At 43.1% G+C, this 22,993-nt stretch overlaps 1 protein-coding gene across 12 annotated transcripts in view; it reads right to left on the reverse strand.

Annotated features, from left to right (window-relative positions):
* Nucleotides 1-22,993, reverse strand: part of LOC147832830 (uncharacterized) — a 102,700-nt gene that overhangs the window by 8,567 nt on the left and 71,140 nt on the right. For 5 of the 12 annotated variants that reach the window (XM_087293187.1, XM_087293186.1, XM_087293185.1 and 2 more), the window contains one exon: nt 16,464-16,627. The exons of 1 other annotated variant lie outside the window; for it this stretch is intronic. In XM_087293187.1, coding sequence (XP_087149313.1) covers nt 16,464-16,627 — 164 coding nt within the window. Of the gene's footprint in view, nt 1-11,184; nt 12,164-16,463; nt 16,628-22,993 lie in introns of all 12 variants that reach the window. 6 more of the 12 variants (XR_015514976.1, XR_015514979.1, XR_015514980.1 and 3 more) reach the window with 2 other exon arrangements.

The following is a 22,993-nucleotide window of genomic DNA, read 5'->3' on the forward strand; positions in this document are numbered from 1 at the left end:
TCGACCCATCTCTAATATCTCCAACGACCCTAATGATTTGGAAGCTTTAACACCTAACCACCTTCTGCTTTTGAAAGGAAACCCTGCACTGCCTCCTGGTTTGTTTGAAAGGTCTGATTCATATGCCAAACGAAGATGGAGACAAGTGCAATATATTTCAGACCTCTTCTGGAAAAGATGGGTACGTGAATACCTACCATTGTTGCAGAAAAGACAAAAATGGAACAAGGAACATAGAAATCTTACTGTTGGCGACATTGTGATCATTGCAGATTCTACAGCACCACGTGGATCATGGGTTCTGGGAAGAGTGATTGAGACTTTTCCAGACAGTAGAGGTTTAGTTAGATCTGTAAAAGTTCAAACCAAATGCAACATCTTGGAACGTTCAATTAGTAAGCTTTGCCTACTTTTAAAAGCAACATAGGAAAATATGATATAACCAGTTAAACAGGTGTTTAAACTGAGGTTATATATTTGCATGTATATATATATATTTGATACCATTTTGAGTTCATGTGTAAGGCTCCATATTGTATAAATTTGTAATTGTTATGCCATTTTGTCATAAACAATTAAGGGGCCGGTATGTAGGAGCCATACATTGTATTTTGGCTATTGGCCACAAGGTGTCAGTAGGAGACTATATAACTGTGGCTTCACTGCATGGAGGAAGACAGTGTTGGTAGGAAGCACACAGTTTTTGACCGTATCGTATTGCATCGTCTCGTAACTGAAGGAAACAGAGAAGTGTGCTTTTAGATAAAGGAAAGTGATTGAGTAATTCTGTTGATTGGAAGTTGATTGGACAATAAATATGTTTTTATTTGCATCTATTTGCTTACGAACTCTGACTTTTTACGCGTTAAAAACTTGCTCACTCTACCAACAATAGCGGCATTGGTAAGCCGCTACAATATGGTTGCTTAAGTGTGTACACATTTTTAAAAGTGGGGATATGACTGCGTTCAAAATAAACAATCACATTCAAATTCATTTTAAATATGAGTCAGTACAGACCTGTCAGAAGTTAAAGTGTCTTTGATTAACCCAGAATAAAGTTCAGCTGTTTTAGTAGTGTTTAGTAGTTTTTTAGTAGACATTTCCCTAGTTGCATCTTACAGTGAAAGTCATGGTCCACAGAGAGCTTCTAAAGCATCAGAGAGATCTCATTGTTAGAAGGTATCAGTCAAGGCATTGGATATATTATGGAACAAAGTGAGGACCGTCATCATCAAGAGAGGAAAATATGGTGCAACTTTGTCATTACTGGACATCCCTCCAATATTAATGAAAAGACAAAAGGAAAACTGATCAGGGAGGCCTACCTATCCAAGAGGCCTACAGCAACACTAAAAAAGTTGCAGGAATTTCTGGCATATACTGACTTTGTGATACATGTGACAACTATCTCCCATATCTCCCACTATCTCCCATATTCTACATATGTCTGAACTATGGGGTAGGGTGGCAGGATGGCAGCCTTTTCTTACAAAGAATACCCAGGCCCAGTTAAATTTTCTCAAAAGCAACCATGGTTGGACTTTTTGCTCATAGATTCACAAGGAGTGTTTGGTACAACGTACACTTAATTGCAACAATATAATTGCAAAGTATAGTTTTTTTTTTTTTTTTTTTTTTTTTACATAAACTGCCAAACATACCTTCTATGCCAACTTTTTTCTGTAAAGCTTAAAAAAGTATCCATTTGCACTAAATAGTATACTAAATTTACACAACTGCTCTGCATTCATTTTATGTTTACCCCAGTTCTGCAATGTTGATTGCATATTTTGACCTTTCTGCGCACAGAAGTTTAAGTGCCTCCTTGCGTCTTTAATAATTCACCTGCATCCACCTGCTCCTCCTTTACAGTCTGTCTACTCTTGTCACGCATCCTCTTTATCTAACTGAATATTCAACCAAGACTCTCCGTGACTGTCATGTCTTCTTTAAACAAGAAACAGGTGGGCAGCTAAACCAGTAACTATGGAACACTATTAAAATGAAGAGTCTTTATTGGGGTCTATGGCTCTATAAATAGTTGTTAACAATAATAGAAAATTTATAATTGAACAAAAGACTCTTAGTGGTCCTTTCTTAGTAGTCCTCATGTCCGTTTGCCTCTTAGTTTTAGCTGTAATGTCTTTTAGGCTTGCAGGCTTGTCTTTCATAAGCTTTTCACAGCAACTACAGTATGTACTAAAAAACTTAGCAATGCTGCCAAAACAATCATGCATCTGAGAAAAACAACGAAATCATGTATTAGTTATGCCAGGCCAAGAGGTGGCGATGTTACTTTGTAAAGAAACAGTATGTGGCTGTGCACATCTGGTCCAGTAGTCTGCCATCATACTTGCACAAGTACATAGACTGAACATGTAATGCACATGAAATCAGTGTTTTTATAAAATAGCCTTTATTTAAGTTCCAAGACAAAATCTTTATTGTTGTCAAAAAGCCATTGTTGAAAGTTAAAAAAATTACATATGTTTTATTGAAAATTCAAAATGTTGTTGTTTCTCCAAAATGTCTCCAATCAAAACAGTGGAATCCATTATTTGAACGAATCAATTGAACCACCAATTCAATTGGTCATTATTTAAGAGCCATTTTTTGAATGTGCTTTCTGAATGAATAGGCCACACTGCCTTTTTTCTTGAAAGTCAATCAAGACTGAATCAGCTGCCTATTGTGCACAAGTGTTGCTGTTGATATTGGTATAAATTTAATATTTAATAATATTGTGATATTCAAGATTTGTGAAGTCATACGGCTGCGGATAACACTGAGGATGGAGAATGAAAAAGATGTGACTGACATAACGCGCCTTTTCCGCTCAGAGTTGACTTTTTTTTTACTGAAAGCGCACATCGCGTAACAGCAAAAATGCGAGGTGCAGCAGGTGGTTAAAACGTGAACTGCGCAGGTTGCATAAGCAGAGTGCAAAACACTCAAAGCCGTTAGTAAATCATTCAAAAATGGCGTCTCACAAAGTGAAGTTTAATTTTAAACTAATTTCGAGAGGAGCATGTGCTCATGATTCAACCAGATGGTCTACATTAGCTAATTATGATCCTCCAATCAAAGGATCCTATAGGATATACATATATATATCCTCATTTCCTTTCTACATTCTACAACTATCTTCATCTTGAAGAAACCCCCCTCCTCCCCTTCTTCCACCTTTATCCAGAATGGGCGGCACGGTGGCCCAGTGACTAGCACTGTTGCCTCACAGCAAGAATACCAATGGCTTTTGGTCCTCACTGGGCCATCTAGTATTTCTGTGCGGAGCTTGCATGTTCCCCTTCGGTTGGGGAACTTCAGTGCCATGAATGGGAGGATTCGGATCAGAAGCCGCTTATCTGGAGAGTATTGAACGGGCCAATGAATGAAATTAATTGGCAGCGTAAGCTTGCGCAGGTGTGCGACATCTGCAATTATCTCAGCATATAAGCACACCTGAAGCCAGCAGACGCCATCCTTTTCGCTTCAGATCCTTTCTGAGTGAGTCGATGAGGGTTCCTCTTGCTGATCAGCACTTCAGAGCGAACGAGTGTGTCTCCCGGTCCAGAGTGGGTCTTCGCGGTGGCAGACGGTCGAGCTGGGTTACTCCCTTGCCTGCGGTTCTTTGGGTCCGGTCCTCCAGAGCGGTGCGTATAGTTGAGGCGATCCCGTCAGTGGAGCGCGCTATCGCGGTAAATCTTTGTCCGCGCGGCGCCTCTACGTGGCGGGGTTTGCCCCGCCTCCCGTCCAAAGCCTGTAGGTTGTCTGCCTCCCTCGGAGCCAGAGCTTATAAGGCTGCGGGCCAGGCTGCTTCTGCTTTGCACGCGATGGCCACCTACCAGCGCTACCAAGCGCAGGCGCTGGCCGAGCTGCACGAGGGCGGGTCCAACCCAAGCTTATTACATGAGCTGCGCACCGCGACCGACTATGCTCTTCGGACTACTAAGTCCGCCGCGTGTGCGCTGGGGAGGACGATGTCCACACTTGTGGTTCAGGAACGCCACCTCTGGCTAAACCTGGCCGATATGCGCGACGTTGACAAAGTTCGCTTTCTTGACTCGCCCATATCCCAGGCTGGCCTGTTCGGCGACACCGTCGGTGAATTCACCCAGGAATTCAAGGCGGTGAAAGAGCAGTCGGATGCGATGGGCAATGTCATCTATCGGCGTGGCCGTAAGCCCGCTCTGCCCGCCGAGCCATCCACCTCCACTGTTCCTCGCCGAGGGCGCCCGCCAACGAGTGCTGCCCCGCCCCCGCCTGCGCCTCCGGCCAAGCGGGCGCGGCGTTCACCTCGAAAGCAGGCAGCCCCTCCTGCCCAGGGCGCCGTTAAGTCCGGTAAACGGACCGCGAAGCGTCCCTGAGACAGGCCATCCGGAGAAGAGGAAACTTGCTCTTTCCCCGCTGGAGGGCGGGGCCCCGATAACAACGGTACTTTTCAGTGCCACCAAAACATCAGTAAAAGAGCACTTTTTCCCTTCCCCGGATGTGACTGCACGAGTTCTGCCAGTCCGGGACGCGCTGCCTTCCGGCTCGCAGACTCTACGTGCTTCGCCAGTGGCTCACGAGCGCTGGGGGGACGGTCTCCCTTTCCTCAGCCCTCCAGCCCCCTCTCCGGAGTCAGGGTGCGGAGCCAGAGCGAATCGCTCTCCTCCAGCTCTTCCGCGGGACCCTCGTGCTTCCCGGATCAGCACACCCACTCCGCGCTGCCCCACCGCTGGTACGTCAGCGATTGTAGCGATGACTCCATTAGCGAGGGCTCTGCCTGCCTGGTTAGCGCGGGCCAGCCCCTCGCGGTGGCTCATACGCACAATCAGACTCGGTTACGCGATTCAGTTCGCGAAACGGCCCCCCAAGTTTACGGGCGTGTATTTCTCCAGGGTCAACCCCCTGTCCGCCCCTGTCTTGCGAGAGGAGATTGCTGCCCTCCTGGCGAAGGGTGCAATCGAGCCGGTTCCTCCAGCCGAGATGGAGAGTGGGTTTTACAGCCCATACTTCATCGTACCCAAAAACAGCGGTGGGTCACGGCCAATCCTAGATCTGCGCGTTTTGAACCGCTGTCTGCACAAGCTGCCGTTCAGAATGCTCACGCAGAGGCGCATTCTCCAATGCGTTCGTCCTCGGGATTGGTTTGCAGCCATAGACCTGAAGGACGCGTATTTTCATGTCTCCATTCTTCCACGCCACCGCCAATTTCTGCGGTTTGCGTTCGAGGGTCGAGCGTGGCAGTACAAGGTCCTCCCCTTCGGGCTCTCTCTGTCTCCGCGGGTCTTCACCAAACTCGCGGAGGGTGCCCTAGCGCCCCTTCGGCTCGCGGGCATTTGCATACTCAATTATCTCGACGACTGGCTGATTTTAGCCCACTCGCGGGAGCAATTGATTATGCACAGGGACAAGGTGCTTCGGCATCTCCGCCTACTGGGGCTTCAGGTCAACCGAGAAAAGAGCAAACTCGCCCCCGTGCAGAGGATTTCTTTTCTCGGGATGGAGCTGGACTCGATCACCATGGTAGCGCACCTCTCCGAGGAACGCGCTCGCCTGTTGCTGAACTGTCTGAGGGAGCTCGACAGCAAACTAGTGGTCCCACTGAAGTTCTTTCAGAGGCTCCTGGGGCATATGGCATCCGCAGCCGCTGTCACGCCGCTCGGGTTGCTCCATATGAGACCACTTCAGCACTGGCTTCACGATCGGGTCCCCAGACGCGCATGGCACGCGGGCACACACCGGGTCTCGGTTACTGCGCTGTGTCGCCGCGCCCTCAGCCCTTGGAACGACCCCTCGTTCCTACAGGCCGGTGTGCCTCTAGGACAGGCGTCCAGCCATGTTGTTGTTTCAACAGACGCTTCCAACACGGGTTGGGGGGCCGTGTGTCGCGGGCATGCGGCTGCGGGCCTCTGGAAGGGTGCCCAGCTGCATTGGCATATCAATCGCCTAGAGCTGTTGGCAGTGTTCCTCGCTCTCCACCGCTTTTTACCGGTGCTGGAGCGGCAACACGTGCTGGTCAGGACGGACAGTATGGCGGCGGCGGCGTATATCAACCGCATGGGGGGTATGCGCTCTCGCCGCATGTCTCAGCTCGCCCGCCGTCTGCTCCTCTGGAGTCACCCGCGGCTGAAATCGCTGCGCGCCATTCACGTCCCAGGCACGCTCAATCGTGCAGCCGATGCGCTCTCACGACAGCTGTTACGCCCTGGAGAATGGAGACTCCACCCCGAGTCTGTTCAGCTGATATGGGCGCGATTCGGGGAGGCCCAGATCGATCTGTTTGCTTCCCCCGAGAACGCTCACTGCCAGTTGTTTTTTTCCCTGACCGAGGGCTCTCTCGGCACGGATGCACTGGCCCACAGCTGGCCTCGGGGCATGCGCAAGTATGCGTTTCCCCCAGTGAGCCTGCTCGCGCAGTTTCCGTGCAAGGTCAGGGAGGACGAGGAACAGGTTCTGCTAGTTGCGCCCCTTTGGCCCAACCGGACCTGGATATCAGAGCTCTCACTCCTCGCGACGGCCCTCCCCTGGCGGATCCCTTTGAGAGAGGACCTACTCTCTCAGGGACAGGGCACCATCTGGCACCCTCGCCCCGATCTTTGGAACCTCCACGTGTGGTCCCTAGACGCGAGGAAGACTTAGGTAACCTACCGACTGCGGTGGTTAATACCATCACTCAGGCTAGAGCCCCCTCCACGAGGCGCGCCTACGCCCTGAAGTGGAGTCTATTCACTGAATGGTGCGTCTCTCGCAGAGAAGACCCCCGAAATTGCCAGATTAGTGTTGTGCTCTCTTTCCTTCAAGAGAAGTTGGACAGCAGGCTGTCGCCCTCCACTCTCAAGGTTTACGTGGCCGCCATCTCCGCTTATCATAGCGCGGTAGCTGGCGGCACCGTGGGAAAGCATAACCTGGTCATCCAGTTCCTTAGGGGTGCTAGGCGAATTAATCCATCTCGCCCCCCTCTCATGCCCTCTTGGGATCTCGCCCTCGTTCTCACGAGTCTGCGATCCGATCCCTTTGAGCCACTCGAATCAGTATCTCTAAGATTTCTGTCCCTGAAGACAGCTCTGCTGGTTGCGTTGGCCTCCATCAAGAGGGTCGGGGACCTGGAGGCATTTTCGGTCAGTGACTCGTGCCTGGAATTCGGGCCGGATTACTCTCACGTCATCCTGAGACCCCGCCCCGGTTATGTGCCCAAGGTTCCTACCACCCCCTTTAGAGATCAGGTAGTGAACCTGCAAGCGCTGCCCCCGGAGGAGGCAGACCCAGCCCTTTCTTTAATTTGTCCAGTTCGCGCTCTGCGCAATTATGTGGACCGTACTCAGAATTTTAGATCATCTGAGCAGCTCTTTGTCTGTTATGGCGGTCGGCAGCAGGGAAGTGCCGTATCAAAACAAAGATTATCCCACTGGATTGTGGATGCCATTTCACTCGCTTATTCGAGTCGAGGTCAGCCGTGTCCCCCGGGAGTTCGTGCACACTCCACTCGGAGCGTTGCATCCTCTTGGGCGCGTGCACGCGGCGCCTCTCTAACAGACATCTGTAGAGCTGCGGGCTGGGCGACACCCAACACATTTGCAAGGTTTTACAATCTGCGAGTGGAGCCGGTTTCCTCAAGGGTATTAGGTAACCCTTTGGTGATTGAGGAGACAACTCGGTAGGGTGTTGAAACACGCTTGCGGCGCCATTCTCCCTAACACGGAGGTACGTGCGCCTTTTTTATCTGTCAGTAAAGTTCCCCGTCAGGTGAGCCCTGCAGATTCCTCCGTGGCCCCCAGCACTGACTCAGCGGAGGAGTCACTTGCTGGCCCACTACGTTGTAGGTCTGCCCGCTGGTCAGCCCGCGTTTTGGGTATAGGTGCCTGCTATGCGTGATCCCCACTAGGCGATCCCATATGCTTATTCCGCCACGGTTAAGTCCCCCCCCTGGGTGGACCCGTGTCTTCCCTCTCCGCTAACCACTCTTTTGCTATGCGTACTCCCCCTTTTTAGGGCTAGTCCATAGGTAAATTCTGCCATCTATCCCCCCCTTGGGTAACGGATGGCCTCCGCAGCGTCCTCCCTATCGGGATTGCACGCTTCCCAACGTACTGTCGTATTTCCTAGAATTATCTAGATGCTCACGACTTCCCAAAAAATATATCTAAATCCGTAAAACTTCTGTTGAAGTAGGATAAATTAGGGCCAGGGACACGTTGGAGGACCGCGCCCCCCATGATGTGGGTGCGTCACGCTTGCTTGACTATCTCCTCATCGGGGGTGTTGGTAAGGTGCAGTCATTATGGCGCTTTCCATATTCTCCCATTCATGGCACTGAAGTTCCCCAACCGAAGGGGAACGTTCGAGGTTACAGAAGTAACCCTTCGTTCCCCGAGGAGGGGAACGGAAGTGCCATATTCCGTCGCCATAATGACTGTCCCTTAGCTGTTTGAAAGTCTCTTCAGCTTAAAAGGATGGCGTCTGCTGGCTTCAGGTGTGCTTATATGCTGAGATAATTGCAGATGTCGCACACCTGCGCAAGCTTACGCTGCCAATTAATTTCATTCATTGGCCCGTTCAATACTCTCCAGATAAGCGGCTTCTGATCCGAATCCTCCCATTCATGGCACTTCCGTTCCCCTCCTCGGGGAACGAAGGGTTACTTCTGTAACCTCGAACGTTCTCCACGTGCCCGCGTGGGTTTCCCCCCGGTTCCACGGTTTCCTCCCACCATCCAAATGTGCTCCATATTATAGATAAAATAAGCCTAAAACTTTTTCCTAATGTCTTACTCTCAGGAAGTTTGCTTTGGCCTCGGCAGTGGGGGAGTTTAAGATCGACCTGAGCTCAATCTCTTCTCCCCCTACGAAAGGGGTAAGCCCTGGGCTCAAAGATCCCTTGAGCTCAGGGCTCTCTCCCGTGACAGCATGCCAAACAGGATATGTATAAATCCTGAGCTAAGTTTGAACTCTTGAAAAGCACAATGCAAAAAGCAATTTTACTGTAATCAGCCCATATATGACTTAATGTCCTAAATGCCATTTACCTATCTAGAAGCAATTTATTCCATTGTATTTAGAGAATAATTTATTAAATTAATTTCTGTATGAATAAAAATAGATTATTTAGAAATGTGATGGAATATTTTATTTTATTTTTTTGAGGAACATTAGTATGAATAATATTGGTGATGTTTCATATGAATCTCTAAATCTGAATACCAATTAAGGTGGAAGCTATGGCTGCCTATAAAAATATTTGTTAAATCAAATACTTAAATATTTTCAAAGATACTTTTCATATAAAAGTACCACATTGTGTGTTATATATATATATATATATATATATATATATATATATATATATATATATATATATATATCAATGACTGTAAAAAATATGGACGACGCGACAGCCCTTTTTCCCATTGAACGCCTTGAGGGCAAAACGCCTGCTTGACGGGCACAAACTGTCGTAAAAGACTGCTGAAATTGGAGCCAGACATGCGCAGAAGGATTGTCTGATGGAGCCAGAGGAGGAGCCGCGAAAATGAGCAGAGTCGAGCTTCCAATCAAACGCTTTATGTAAAATCAACTACGCCCCCCGAACTTCTCAGCATGCGTTTGCTGTCATATCAACACAAATGGATGTAATAACGTTAACAAATATGAAGGTTTTATATATTCAATCGCGCCAGCTCCAGGCCGCAGCGCATAACTTACTCGCGGCGTCGCGGGCTGATTCCGGCTCGCATGCGGCAGCGCCTGCTCGCTCGGCCGCCGCATCTGGCTCGATTGACTCGGGCTGGAATTGGGTAGTGAGTCCAGGCATCCGGAGTAGGTCCAGCAGAGGTAACATTAGTCAGTCTGAGCTCTAAGAGATAAGTCTCCGGCAGGCGAGAATCTAGCCGGAACTGTGTTTTGCTATCTGGGTGGCTAGGCGTGTATCAGCAAACTAATAAAGCCCGAAAAAAGCCCTGAACTTAGCGAATAAACAGAGTTCCACCAGGATCATGTATGTCAGAATCTATAGTTTACTGCTGAACTCATTTTGTCATGGTAAAATAACACAAAAATCGAATAATAACATTTCAGTCTACTTCAGTCTCCTGCCGAAGCTCAGACGCCGCGCTTTGAGAAAACTGTCAATCACAGCTGTCAATCACGATGACACGCCCAGCATTAAATTACTGCTAAAAACAAACTGTTTACAAAAATGAAGATCTGCAACTATTTCAGCACAATAACCAGTGCCTTAATCGACCAGAACTATCTTTCGGGACATTTTATTGCAAGTGTAATATTTTTTTTTATTTGGGCTCAAGTCTCCTTCATTAACACGGAGGAGGCGGGCTTTATGACTTGTACTGCAGCCAGCCCCCAGGGGGCGATCTAACGGCCAAAACCTTCACTCAAACGTAGGCTTGCGGCACACTTGATATATATATATATATATATATATATATATATATATATATATATATATATATATATATATATATATATATATATATATATATTGATGTTTAACAGAGCAAGCACATTTTCACAGTATGTCTGATAGTATTTTTCTTCTGGAAAAAGTCTTATTTGTTTTATTTTGGCTAGAATAAAAGCAGTTTTAAATTTTTTAAAATCCATTTTATGATCAAAATTATTAGCCCCTTTAAGCAAATTTTTTTTCGATAGTCTACAGGACAAACCATCATTATACAATTTGCCTAATTACCCTAACCTATCTAGTTAAACTAATTAAGCTAATTTAGCCTTTAAATGTCACTAGGCTGTATAGAAGTGTCCTGAAAAATCATGGCAAAGATAAAATAAATGAGTTATTAGAAATGAGTTATTAAAACTACTATGTTTACAAATGTGTTGAAAAAATTTTCTCTCTGTTAAACAGAAATGGGGGGGGGGGTAAACAGGGGGGAGGGGTAATAATTTAGGGGGGCTAATAATTTTGAAATTCAACTGTATTTATATATATATATATATATATATATATATATATATATATATATATATATATATATATATATATATATATATATATATATATATATAGTTAATTGATATACCTATTAAGATAAATGTTTAACAAAGAAAAACATCAAATGCATCCATAACCATCGCTAGAGACACTAGAGAAACTACCCCATCTATATTCCATGGTAAAAAAAAATGAAAAAGAAAACTAGTGCATGATTAATGATCTTACCTCTCTTTATTTCTCTTGAACCATACAGAAGAACAGCTCCACCTTGACCGCTCTATTAAATCGAAGAGCCAAAGTTATCAATTGAGACGTGGATGGAAGGAAAGTCAGTCTTTTCGCAGCGCCACGGCTCCTCTCGGCCCTAATGGCTCTCAATACGCAGCAAAGCCAGCGAGAGAGAGATGTTGCGTCTACATTTTTGACTGATTATGCATTTTTTTCTTCCTCGTTCTCTCTCTCTCTCTCTCTTTCTCTTTCCTTAAGCTATTCATAGAAGATAGATTCATCATTCCAATTTGTCAAGCCAGCGAAGTTTTCAATTAATTATGTTGCTGTAGAAGAGGCAGTGTGTGTATTAGGGCTCCCTGTCAGGACTCGTCTGAGGCCCCATTTACAGGACTCAAAATAAAGAGGTATCAGAGAGGTGGTTGGGCACAGCAGTAATTAATTTGATGAATGCCTTAGCGGCGCAAATAGTGGCAGCCGCGTGTCTCTTCATCAGCTGGCGTTTCGGCAGTCACCCTGCTCAGTGCTAATTTGAGAGGGGCCGTCTCATCCGTATAGTGTACGTCCTCGAAAGCGGACCAATTCTTCACGTCCGGGGCCACATGTGGGGGCCTTATGTTTCCTGTCAGCTTTGTCCTTGGTGCCAAGCAACTTGCTCCACTTAATGCCCAGTTCTTTGACTTTGTGGCCTGAAATGGGTAATCGGGTGCTGCCGGGATTTATGGGGCCCGGAGGTGCCGTGTCCTTTGCCGACTCCCGTTGTCGTTCTCCCCAAAGACAGATTAGTAAGACGGGCGGTCTCAGTCTGGCAGGTGGAAGCGATGAGGAGGGGGAACCTGCGCACCCCTATGCCAGAGAAGACATGGAAATGCTGCAAGCATCTTTAACACAGCGGTGATGAAGAAATATGGTGCTGCTTGCAGTGAGCAACGATGGAGTCGGCACTTCTGTGAAAGAAAGGAAAGGTGGATCTGTCCTAAAATGATGGATCATATTATTGTGGTTAGGCAGAAGAATGCACATCGTCAATGTCAACAGCGCGCCAAAAGCTCATGGAGGAATAATTGGGCTTGTGCCACATAATTCAGGTTCAGATTTTCACAAGTGGGGGGACCTCATTATAAATCAGGTCAGGCTCTGATGCAACACCATAAATCAAAGACAGACGTGGCTCAAACAATTAGATAATTACCACAGCCCCATGTCACCGCTGTTTTAGCAAACCACTTTGGAGGTACAGGAGCGGGGCGGTAAAAATGCTCCATAAACCCCAGCATAATTAGTCTGGAGCAAATTGGAGAGAAGCAAGGAGAAAGAGAGGTGAGATGAGAGACACACAGGGAATTCCTATCGGTTTGTCAGGCGTATGATTGAAATCATGTTGCTTAATGCTTCAAAATGACAGTTGGAACAATAGAACTGTAGTTTAAAACACAATGCCTTTAATGAAAATGACAAATGATAAGTGGCATGTGTTCAACTGTTACTGTAGAAAACTGCATTATACAGCGATCACTGATATATGTGGATATTTATATTTTGATAGTTTATCTATTTTACTTTATTACTTTACACAATTCCTATTCTAATTTGCCTTTATGAACATTAAATTATCTAAATAATTATTTTTGATATCATTTCATGTATGTAATTTAAATTGAGTGCTATACGGTAAAAAAAAGAAAAGGTTTCTGTCACGTCTTGTTTCGTTCTGTTCATGTAATTGCATTACAAGACCCTAAATTCCTATACAACTTTTGATGTTGACTTTTGAAACATTAACTCAATTTAATAAAGTTAAATAAAGTGTTTAGTTTAAACAACTAATAAAAAATAATAATAATAAAGGCGGCGCAGTGCTGTCGCCTCACAGCAAGAAGGTCGCCTTGGCTGGGTCAGTTGGCGTTTCTGTGTGGAGTTTGCATGTTCTCCCTGCGTTCCCGTGGGTTTACTTTAGGTGCACCAGTTTCCCTCACAGTCCAAAGACATGCAGTACAGGTGAATTGGGTAGGCTAAATTGTCCGTACACTCTCAGAAATAAAGGTATGGGAGCTGTCACTGGGGCAGTATCTTTTTAAAAGATACATATTTGTACCCAAATAGTCCACAGTGGTACCTAAAAGGTGCATGTTAGTACCCAAATGTAGCTAAAAAGCTCCCTTGAGATACCATTATGGACCCTTGAGGTACAAATATGTACCTTTTAAAAAGGTACTGCCGCAGTGACAGCTCCCGTACTTTTATTTCTGAGAGTGTAGTGTATGAGTGTGAATGAGTGTGTGTTGATGTTTCCCAGAGATGGGTTGTGGCTGGAAGGGCATACGCTGGGTAAAACAGGCTGGATAAGTTGGGGGTTTATTCCGCTGTGCCGACCCCAGATTAATAAAAGGACTCAGCCGAAAAGAAAATGAATGAATAATAATAATAATAATAATAATAATAATAATAATGATTAACTATGAATGTAGAAAACTGCATTATACAGAATGCGATCACCGATACATGTGGATATTTATTTATATTTTATCAGCTTATCTATTGTCATTTATTATTTTACCCAATTCCAATTCTAATTTGCTTTTATGAACATTAAACTATCCAAATTATTGGTTTTGAGATTATTTAATTTATGTTATTTTAATTGAGTGCTATACATTAGAAAAAAGGTTTCTTTCACTTTTTGTTTCGCTGTGTTCATTTAATTGCACTATAGGACCTTAAACTCTTATACAACTTTTGATTTTGACTTCTAAAACATTAACTCAATTTATTGAAGTTTAATGAAGAATTGAGTTTAATAAATAAATAAATAATAGCAATAATAATACTTTTATTTGAAGGATCCCTTTAATTTTTTTTTTACTGACAAAGTAACTCTGCATCATCTGACAACTAGCTGTCATTAGAGTACTAGTAGAGGATTTGCCTAATATCTACTAACACTTTATTTTAATGGTCCACCAACATACATTCTACTGACTACAATTAATTTTGTAACAGTGTAATAGTAATACAAGTTAGCTGACATAGTTAGACATCTACTTATACAGTCAACACAATGTAAACAGTAGACCATCTAAATAACACATTCCCTCTTTTTCCTTTCCACTGTGATCCTCTGTGCATCAGTACATCTGGCAATGAGTTCACATGTGCTTGTAATGGTTTGGTGGACTTCCACTGACCCCTAGTGCTCACAGTGCTCTTCTATATCTCCAGCTCCAACTCTTCCTCCAGAAAGCCAATTACTTCCTCATCCCTGAGATTACCCCTAGTCATGGCTGCCATCTCAGATCCAGAGGCAGGGGTCCAATTGACCCCAATTGAAAGTGTCATTTTTCAGCACTGCCACACTGCAGAGATGTTCATTCCACCATAGACGGGGGGCAAAGAAACTGGCACTTTCCTGTACCGACTACACAGCTTTACGACCAGCTCCTTGTCCAAACACTACCACATAAGAACACACACAACTCTAAATGGCTTTTATGTTGAGTCTCTATAGGTGTAATATATATATATATATATATATATATATATATATATATATATATATATATATATATATATATATATATATACTGTAAAAAAAAAACACATTTAGTACATCACCTTACCCCAATCCTACCTCTACAGTCAACCCTCACAGAAACCTGTTGAAATATTTTAATGACAAAAACAACACATATATTGTATGGACAAAATAAAAAGAATATCAATCATTCATTCGTTTTCTTTTTGGCTTAGTCCCTTCATTAATCAAGGGTCACCACAGCGGAATGAACCACCAAATTATCCAGCATATGTTTTACGCAGCGGATGCCCTTTCAGCTGCAACCCATCACTGGGAAACACCCATACGCTCTTGCATTCACACACATACTCTACAGACAATCTTAGTTTACCCAATGGACCTATACCCGCATGTCTTTGGACTTGTGGGGGAAACCGGAGCACCCAGAAGAAACCCACACAAACACGAGGATAACATGCAAACCAGCAACCTTTTTTGCTTTGAGGTGACAGCAATACCCACTGCGCAACCCCATAAAAAGTATATCCTTTCATCTTATGCTCTGTCTGTTTATTGTGTGGTTACAAATGTAATGCATTGTGTTGTAAAAGTAATGCATTGTATACAGTAATGCATTTTTATAATTTCTATGAGTGGATGGAGACACGACATGAATAACAGCATCATAAAAAAGTTGCAATCTTGAAAGTAAATTTTGGTTTAGGAAAAGCATTTTGTTTAGCAATGATTTTTTATTTTTATGTTGGACCTGTAATCAGTACCTAAATTTTTTTTTATAGTTTATTAATTTTTATTTTAAATTCCTCCATTGCCCTGATATTTCTACATTTGCTCTGAAGATCATAAAATAAATAAAGTGAGAAATATGATCACATATGAATGAGTACGTTTCAGATTAAAATGCAAAAAAAGATAAAATACTTTCCATGAGGTCAATATCAGAGGTTTGAACCTACTGTATACTAGTCTCATGGTTCGGTTATGATTATCATGCTATGGATTCGATTTGATTCAATTTCTCGGTGCATCACGGTGCATTGACAATGCTTTACATAAACAGTTGAATATTTTACTTAGCAACACAATAATTCTTGTATTAAAATTTGCTATTTATTTACTCTATATATAGGAATTACAGATTTCAAAGAAAATGTCATAATATTAAAAAGGAAACATAAGCTTGACAACAAAAGATCCCATTAATGTCATAACAAATGCCCTTGAATAATGCAGCCTGTAGTTTACAGCAAGCATCAAGTGTTTATTGAGATGTATTTGAGATTGTGATGTCTGTCATGTCTTTCGTCTGTCTTTTCGGGGGGTTTTCTCGTAAGGCACGGCTTTCGAAAATTATGACATGAGACATGACACTGCTGGGTAGTTGCACTGGTTTACCAACACTAGTTTGTTGTTTCTAATTTCTTTGCAACTTCATAAGGGTGGCATTGTTGTAAACGATGAAACAGGCTTGTGGTATTGCACAGTTTGCTCTGTTTTGTGTCAGATTGCAAATATATTACTTCCAATACAATTTTGTTTTTTTATTACAAGCAGTCAGATACATGTACTGTACCTTTAATTTTACCTGCTCAAAGAAAACCAGTACTTAAGTACAAAACTCAAGTATGCACAGAACAACATGAGCATTTATAGCAAATAAACAAATGTAAATATTATGTCGCTTGCTTTTAGAGCGCTGTCGAGCGAGTTTATAAATGCCTGTGATTGATCACATGCTCACCAGAAAAGGCTGCAAATGGACAGTCAGAACAGCTCTGGCAATGTTCAGCAAACACACGGACATTGATGTTAAACGGCCATGCCGATCAGCTGATCCAATATAGACCGCAACCCAGTGGTGAAAACTCGCTCTGCAGATGGGCTCATGTCTGGATTCCCAAGTAACTAAAGAGAGGAGAGAGAAGAGATAAAATGTTACCTCACAAACTCGCCAGCAGGTAAAAGGGGCCACAGAGAGTAAGTAAGAGAGAGAGTTTACAGATTTTGTTTAGTCTCAGCTGGGTTCTGATGTACTTCCCTGTCAGTGAAAGACTGTCCAGCAAACTCACAAGCAGTGAATTGTGCACAGTTATCTACTTTTAAGTAGCCTGTTTACTGTAATTACTTGTGGTCTTCTCTCTCGCCATAGTAAGATACCACCATATAACGCATATCTGATGAACGACGTCAGTACATAATAACTAGTTACGATTATTATTAAACTGATACTGTATTCTTCGCATCTGAATCACGACCCACCGGAAAAACTATTAATTTTGACCCCCCTAGTCAATATTTATAAAAACTATTATTGATTGAATATACAGAAATGGTACTATCTAATGTAATGTAATGTGTATATTTGTATAGTGCATTTATCGTGTATGGCAATGCACCCAAAGCACTTCACATTCATGAGGGGGGTCTCTCCACACCATCATCAGTGTGCAGCATCCACTTTGATGAGCCACAGGACAACGGCACAAGTACTCTAACCACACACCAGCTATTGGTGGAGTGGAGACACAGTAATAGAGCCAATTCAGTGGACAGGGATGATTGGGATGATCGGTAAGGGGTAAATAAGGGCTCCTACCCCTTATTTTTAATGACCACAGAAAGTCAAGACCTCGGTTTAACGTCTCATCAGAAAAATGGCACTCACTGACAATATAGTGTCCCCTTCACTTTACTGGGGCATTAGGACTCACACAGACAGGCTGAGTGCCGCCCTGCTGGCCTCACTAACACCACTTCCAACAGCAACCCAGTTTTTCCCATGTGGTCTTCCATCCAGGTACTGACCAGGCTCAGCCCTGCTTAGCTTCAGTGAGTAACCAGTCTTGGGCTGCAAGGTGATATGGCTGTGTATCAAATGTAGAATGATACAATATTATTATCAGGATATGAGATGACTAAAATTGTGATAAGAGATTTTTTGTCATATCGCCCAGCCCTAAAATTAAATATGATTTTTAATTGCTTTAAATTACAAGGCCACATGATATGCCCTCATAAACTGCAACATTGTAATACCTAGGTCATACCCCTGTCAAAATTTGTGTCCTCGTTAACCACCAAAATCAGTGAACACACACATAAATTCCTTGTTAAGGTGGGACGGTATTGAGAGGGGCCGTCCTATGCTTGTGTCAAGGCTGAGTGCAAGGAGCCTCTCAACAGCAGTCCAGAAATCGAGGTCACAGCACTGCAGTGAACCAAGCGGAACAGATTGTTGCTGAACCTCTAGGCTTTTGCAGACACGTGTTGATCCCAGTACAGTGTGCCCTGCTTTTTTAGCTCACCCTTTCCCCCTTTCTCACACACACAAACACACACACACTCAGGTCTCCTCAGTCAACTCCCCTGGCTCTGGCTTTATAGAATATGAGGAAAATCTAAACTCCTGGACCGTGGCAGTGCCCCTTAAATATCTTGCTCTACAAGCACTCAACACCGCCCTCCCTGGAGGATCTGCCAAAGAACACTGTATGCCAGCTCTTAGTCTACTACATCATCAGTCTTCATGCGGACTTTGAAAACACTCACTCCATTAATGTCTGTTACGCTCAGAGGTCGATGGGAGCTAAAGATCACTCCTTCCCATGACAAATGTGGATGGTATACACAACACTTTTGAACTATGAGGTCGTATGCTACAGTTGTTTGTGAAAACTTGCAAAAGTACTCAGACTCTTGACAGGTTAACTACTATTCTAATTTTAATAAATGCAGCATTTCAAACAAGAAATTGGACATGAGAAGCAAATTCACAATGTGTGACCCTAGACCACTTTTTTGGGGGGAAATATAAAAGGTAAATGAATAAGCTTTCCATTGATGTATGGTTTGTTAGGATAGAACATTATTTAGCGGAGATGAAATCTGGAATCTTAAAAAAAAAAAGAAAAAAAAAGAAAAAAAATAATCAGAAAATCACATTTCAATTTGTCCAAATTACGTTCTTAGCATTGCATATTATATTTATGGAGTTGAATTTTCAAAATATCTTCATAGAACATGATCTTTAAATAATAAATGCTATACTTTTGACCCATAAAATGTATTTTTGCCCAATGCCCAAAAATATAGCAGTGTAAAGTAATGTGGCAAAATAATTTATTCTAAACTTAAAGGGCACCTATTTTACCTTCTTTTTCAAGATTTGAGATAAGCGTTTTGTGTCTCTAGACTGCATCTTTAAAGTTTTAGTTCAAAATTCCCATCAGATTATTTATTATACTTTTCTGAACATGGGGATTGTCAACTTTAAGCAACTGTAGCTCCTTCTGGTGCTTCTGCCTTTAAAGGGCACCTATGGTGAAAAATCGACTTTTCAAGCTGTTTTGACAGACATGTGTGCAGGTGTAACGAGGAGTCTGACACGGAGGGATTCATTTGCAGTATATTTATTAAACACAGTTTAATCACAATCACACAATACGCACTAGCGTGCAAACTCACATCAAACGTAGTTAGTATGGGTCTATAGGCAGGCAGCTGGCTGTCAAAGAGTGTGATAGCAGGCATGGGTCAGAAGCAGGCGGCGTGGTTCATAGGTGAGGTATCAGCAACCCGGGCTCATTGTGGAAACGTAGCCCCGCGGATGTTTCTTCGGACCGCGATTTACGTCCCGGGAGGTACGTATTCGAGCGTTTTTTTGTTTTCGCGGATCCGCGAGAGGCCGCTGTGCGGGAGCGCGTGGCGTTCTCGCGCGAAAAGCCGCCGGATCGAAAAAAAAAAAAAAAGCAAAAGCCCCCGTCTTCGATTTCGACCGCGTTTTCGGATCCCGCTGCGTTCTCGCCCTTATTTTCCAGATTCCGTTTTTCGTCTTACCTGATTTCCGGAACCCGCCGTTCCCCGGACTCGATCCCGGTCGTCGTCCACTGCGTCCGGCTCCTCCTCCTCCTCCTCCGGGGCCACACCGCCCCACAGCGTTAGCTCAAAAAAAACCAAACGCGGCCTTTACGTACCTCCGGCCACGTAAATCGCGGTCTCCAGAAACGTCCGCGGGGCTACGTTTCCAGAATGAGCTTGGGTTGGGTATCAGGCTGGGTGCAGGACAAACAGCGTGGATCAAAGTCAAGGATACTTGCAAGGTTCGAGCCAGGCGGCAGGCAAGGCAAGACAAGGTTGATAAACAGTCCAGGTAATACACGGGAGATCAGGCAAGGCGATAACGCTCAGTAATGTCAGAAAGGGCAGAACAAGACTTCGCACAGGACTGTGTGTGTGAGCTGCTTATAAGCGTGTGCAAGGATTATCAGTAAGATGTGCTGCAGGTGTGTGTGGCAATCAGTGTATGAGCATGACGTAATGTTTAGAAGTCCGGTGATAGTGACCTCTGCTGGCCAGCGAGGGGAATGACTGGGACCGAGTCGGTGACAGTAGGTATAGTGTACATACCATCATATTAGGGTGATATAAACACACCCAGTCCTTTTTTTCAATTTAACAACATAAAAATGGTGGACCAATTGGATCGGATTGAAGCACGCTGACAGGCACCTGGGATCGGCGGGCGGGGAGGACTAGCCTTAAAGGCCCAGTACAAGAAAACAGCAACAAGCTGTTAAAAGCTATAAAAAAAGAAACTTCAGAAAGGTATAATAAATAATCTGATGGGTGTTTTGAGCTGAAACTTTACAGACACATTCTGGGGAGCCAAAAGACTTATAATAAATCTGGAAAAAGGGGTAACCTAGGTGCCCTTTAATGTAAATGAGCTGATTATCCCTGCCCAACATTCCCACATATGTGTCAGAGCCATGAGATCGCTCTGATGGGAGTAGCCTTCAGGTGCAGATGAACACAGAGAGCTGAACAGATCTTTTAATCCCTGTTGCTTTGCACAAGTCCTGTCTCGTAGATATGATTATAAGCCATACTATGGAAACATGTTGATATGCAGCTGTCAATCAACGGGGTATATGCATACAAAGTTTTAATTTCAGCCAGCCAGCCTCAGAGCTTTCCATTATAAATGATTTTTTTAATTTATGATATTTACTACCTGATAGATTTATGATAAGAAGTAGGTCTCAGACCAGACAAGAAGCACTGTGTTAAATTCCATTTTCCCCTACCTTGTCTTTAAAATCTGACGGTGCTAGAAGTCACATGGTCTTTCATGTTTTATGCTTGAACAACTAAATGAATGCTTAAGTCTAACTAAATGTATTGTAATCACACTACAACATAGATGATGTAAAAGAAACCGTATGAAATTAAAAGAGTCACATTAAGCTTTCACCGGAAGTTTATCATTGGCTGAAAAACACTAGCTGTGCATTACCCTATTTGATGGGTGGGTAAAATCGCACTCCTACGTCACATTGTGACATGCCTCACAATTGCAGGGGTTTGAATGATATTTTAATGTCAGGAAGTTTAAAAAAGAAGACTTGTTGTGTTTCTATCACTTTAATATAACAGTGGACACACTATACCTACACACAAATCTGTCCAAACAGCTTATAAGTTATGTTATATTTAAGTTACTTATATTTCCACCATAGGTGCCCTTTAAAATAAAAATGTTGTAATTTCAAACACAACAACAAAAAAAGATGCCATCAGGACATAATATATTTTAAAACAACAATTACTGTACAGCATAAAACAATACCAGTGTTTTAAAGTCAGAATAGCAAATAGAGAAATCAATATTTTTGACACTAACTTTCATCAAATTAAAATGAATAAACTTCTAAATGGCAATAAGTTTATTTGAAATTGGGAAGAATATAATCTGCAATTTACCTTATGGTGTATAAACCAAAGTAACTTAAAAATATATATATTATAAAATTGCTTATAGGTAAATTGTGTATTTTCAAAATTAAAATTACATGTTAAAAAATACTGTAGATTAAATTTCTAAATACTTATTTCAATCAATTATTTTACTTAAGGATGGTCTGTATATTGTATATGACTACATAATAAAAAAAGTGTTCATTTAAATTTTTATTGTAACACAAACACACAGACACACAAACTTGTACAGCTATCTTTATAGACACTTCCTACAGACAAAATTGTTTTATTTTTAATTTTATCACTGTTTATTCTATCACTGTTTATTCTACTATTTCCCAGAGATGGGTTGCGGCTGGAAGGGCATCCGCTGCGAAAAAAAAACGTGCTGGATAAGTTGGCGGTTCATTCCACTGTGGCGACCCCTGATTAATAAAGGGACTAAGCCGACAAGAAAATGAATGTATGAATGAATGATTATTCTACCCAAAAGCCAACCCAGTTACACAAAACAATCTACATTTTTACATTTTCAAAATACTGTATTCTCTGTAATTTATGGGCAATTTTTATCAAGCAGACCAAAGGATTAAAAAAAAAAAAAAAAACGCCCACCAAAAGGTCAGATATTGGTATTGCTATACATGTGGGGACATTTTAGCTATCTGTCCACACACACACACACACACACACACACACACACACACACACACACACACACACACACACACACACACACACACACACACACACACACACACACACAAACATAAAAAATTCACAAATAACTGCATATATAATTAATTTCAGTTCCTAAGATGTGTGACATCCTGCTCCTAATCAAGCCACATTTTCAGGAATAAGCCACATCAGCACAGCTGTCACTTCAGCTCGGGTCAGGGTTTTGTCAAAGCCATAGGTTTCAAAAGTGTTTGTCTCACTAGATCACTGTCAGTAAAACCTCTTTAAATAGATACTAAAATCACTTCTACATAAGTCCCATCTGTCACGGTCGTAGCAGTACAGTAGATGGGCAATGTTTTAAGGCACAATTGATCTTTTAATAATGTCATGACCAACACACGACCTGTCGAAATGACAATATGAATCATGACTGAGGAAAAACTGAGATATCAGATCTAGCAAAAAGCAAAAAAAAAAAAAATGTAGCAAGAGGGCAGACGATTCAAGATGGACACAAGTGCTCCTCTTTCCTCTCTTATTTACCTTTAAAAAAGTTATTAGACGTGATATCACTCGTGGCGTTCTGTCATTATTGTCATTTTGCATGAGTGCCATAGTAGTGAGTTGTGAACGCTGTGACAGCAGATTGACCCAGGCTGCTGTTCACTTGATTGATATCTGTGCAGACAATGATCGTCCTGAGCTTTTTTATGCTCCCCCTTGTGCTGTGCTAGTTGGTCGGAGAGGGAATTGTGGGTAGGGGGAGGTTCGACATGGGGGAAAATGTCACACCAGGAAAGTCAGCGAGGCGTAAAGCCCTGCATGGGC

The sequence above is a fragment of the Danio rerio genome, chromosome 18 (assembly GCF_052040795.2).
Source record: "Danio rerio strain M-AB ecotype USA chromosome 18, GRCz13ab, whole genome shotgun sequence".
Taxonomy (NCBI): domain Eukaryota; kingdom Metazoa; phylum Chordata; class Actinopteri; order Cypriniformes; family Danionidae; genus Danio; species Danio rerio.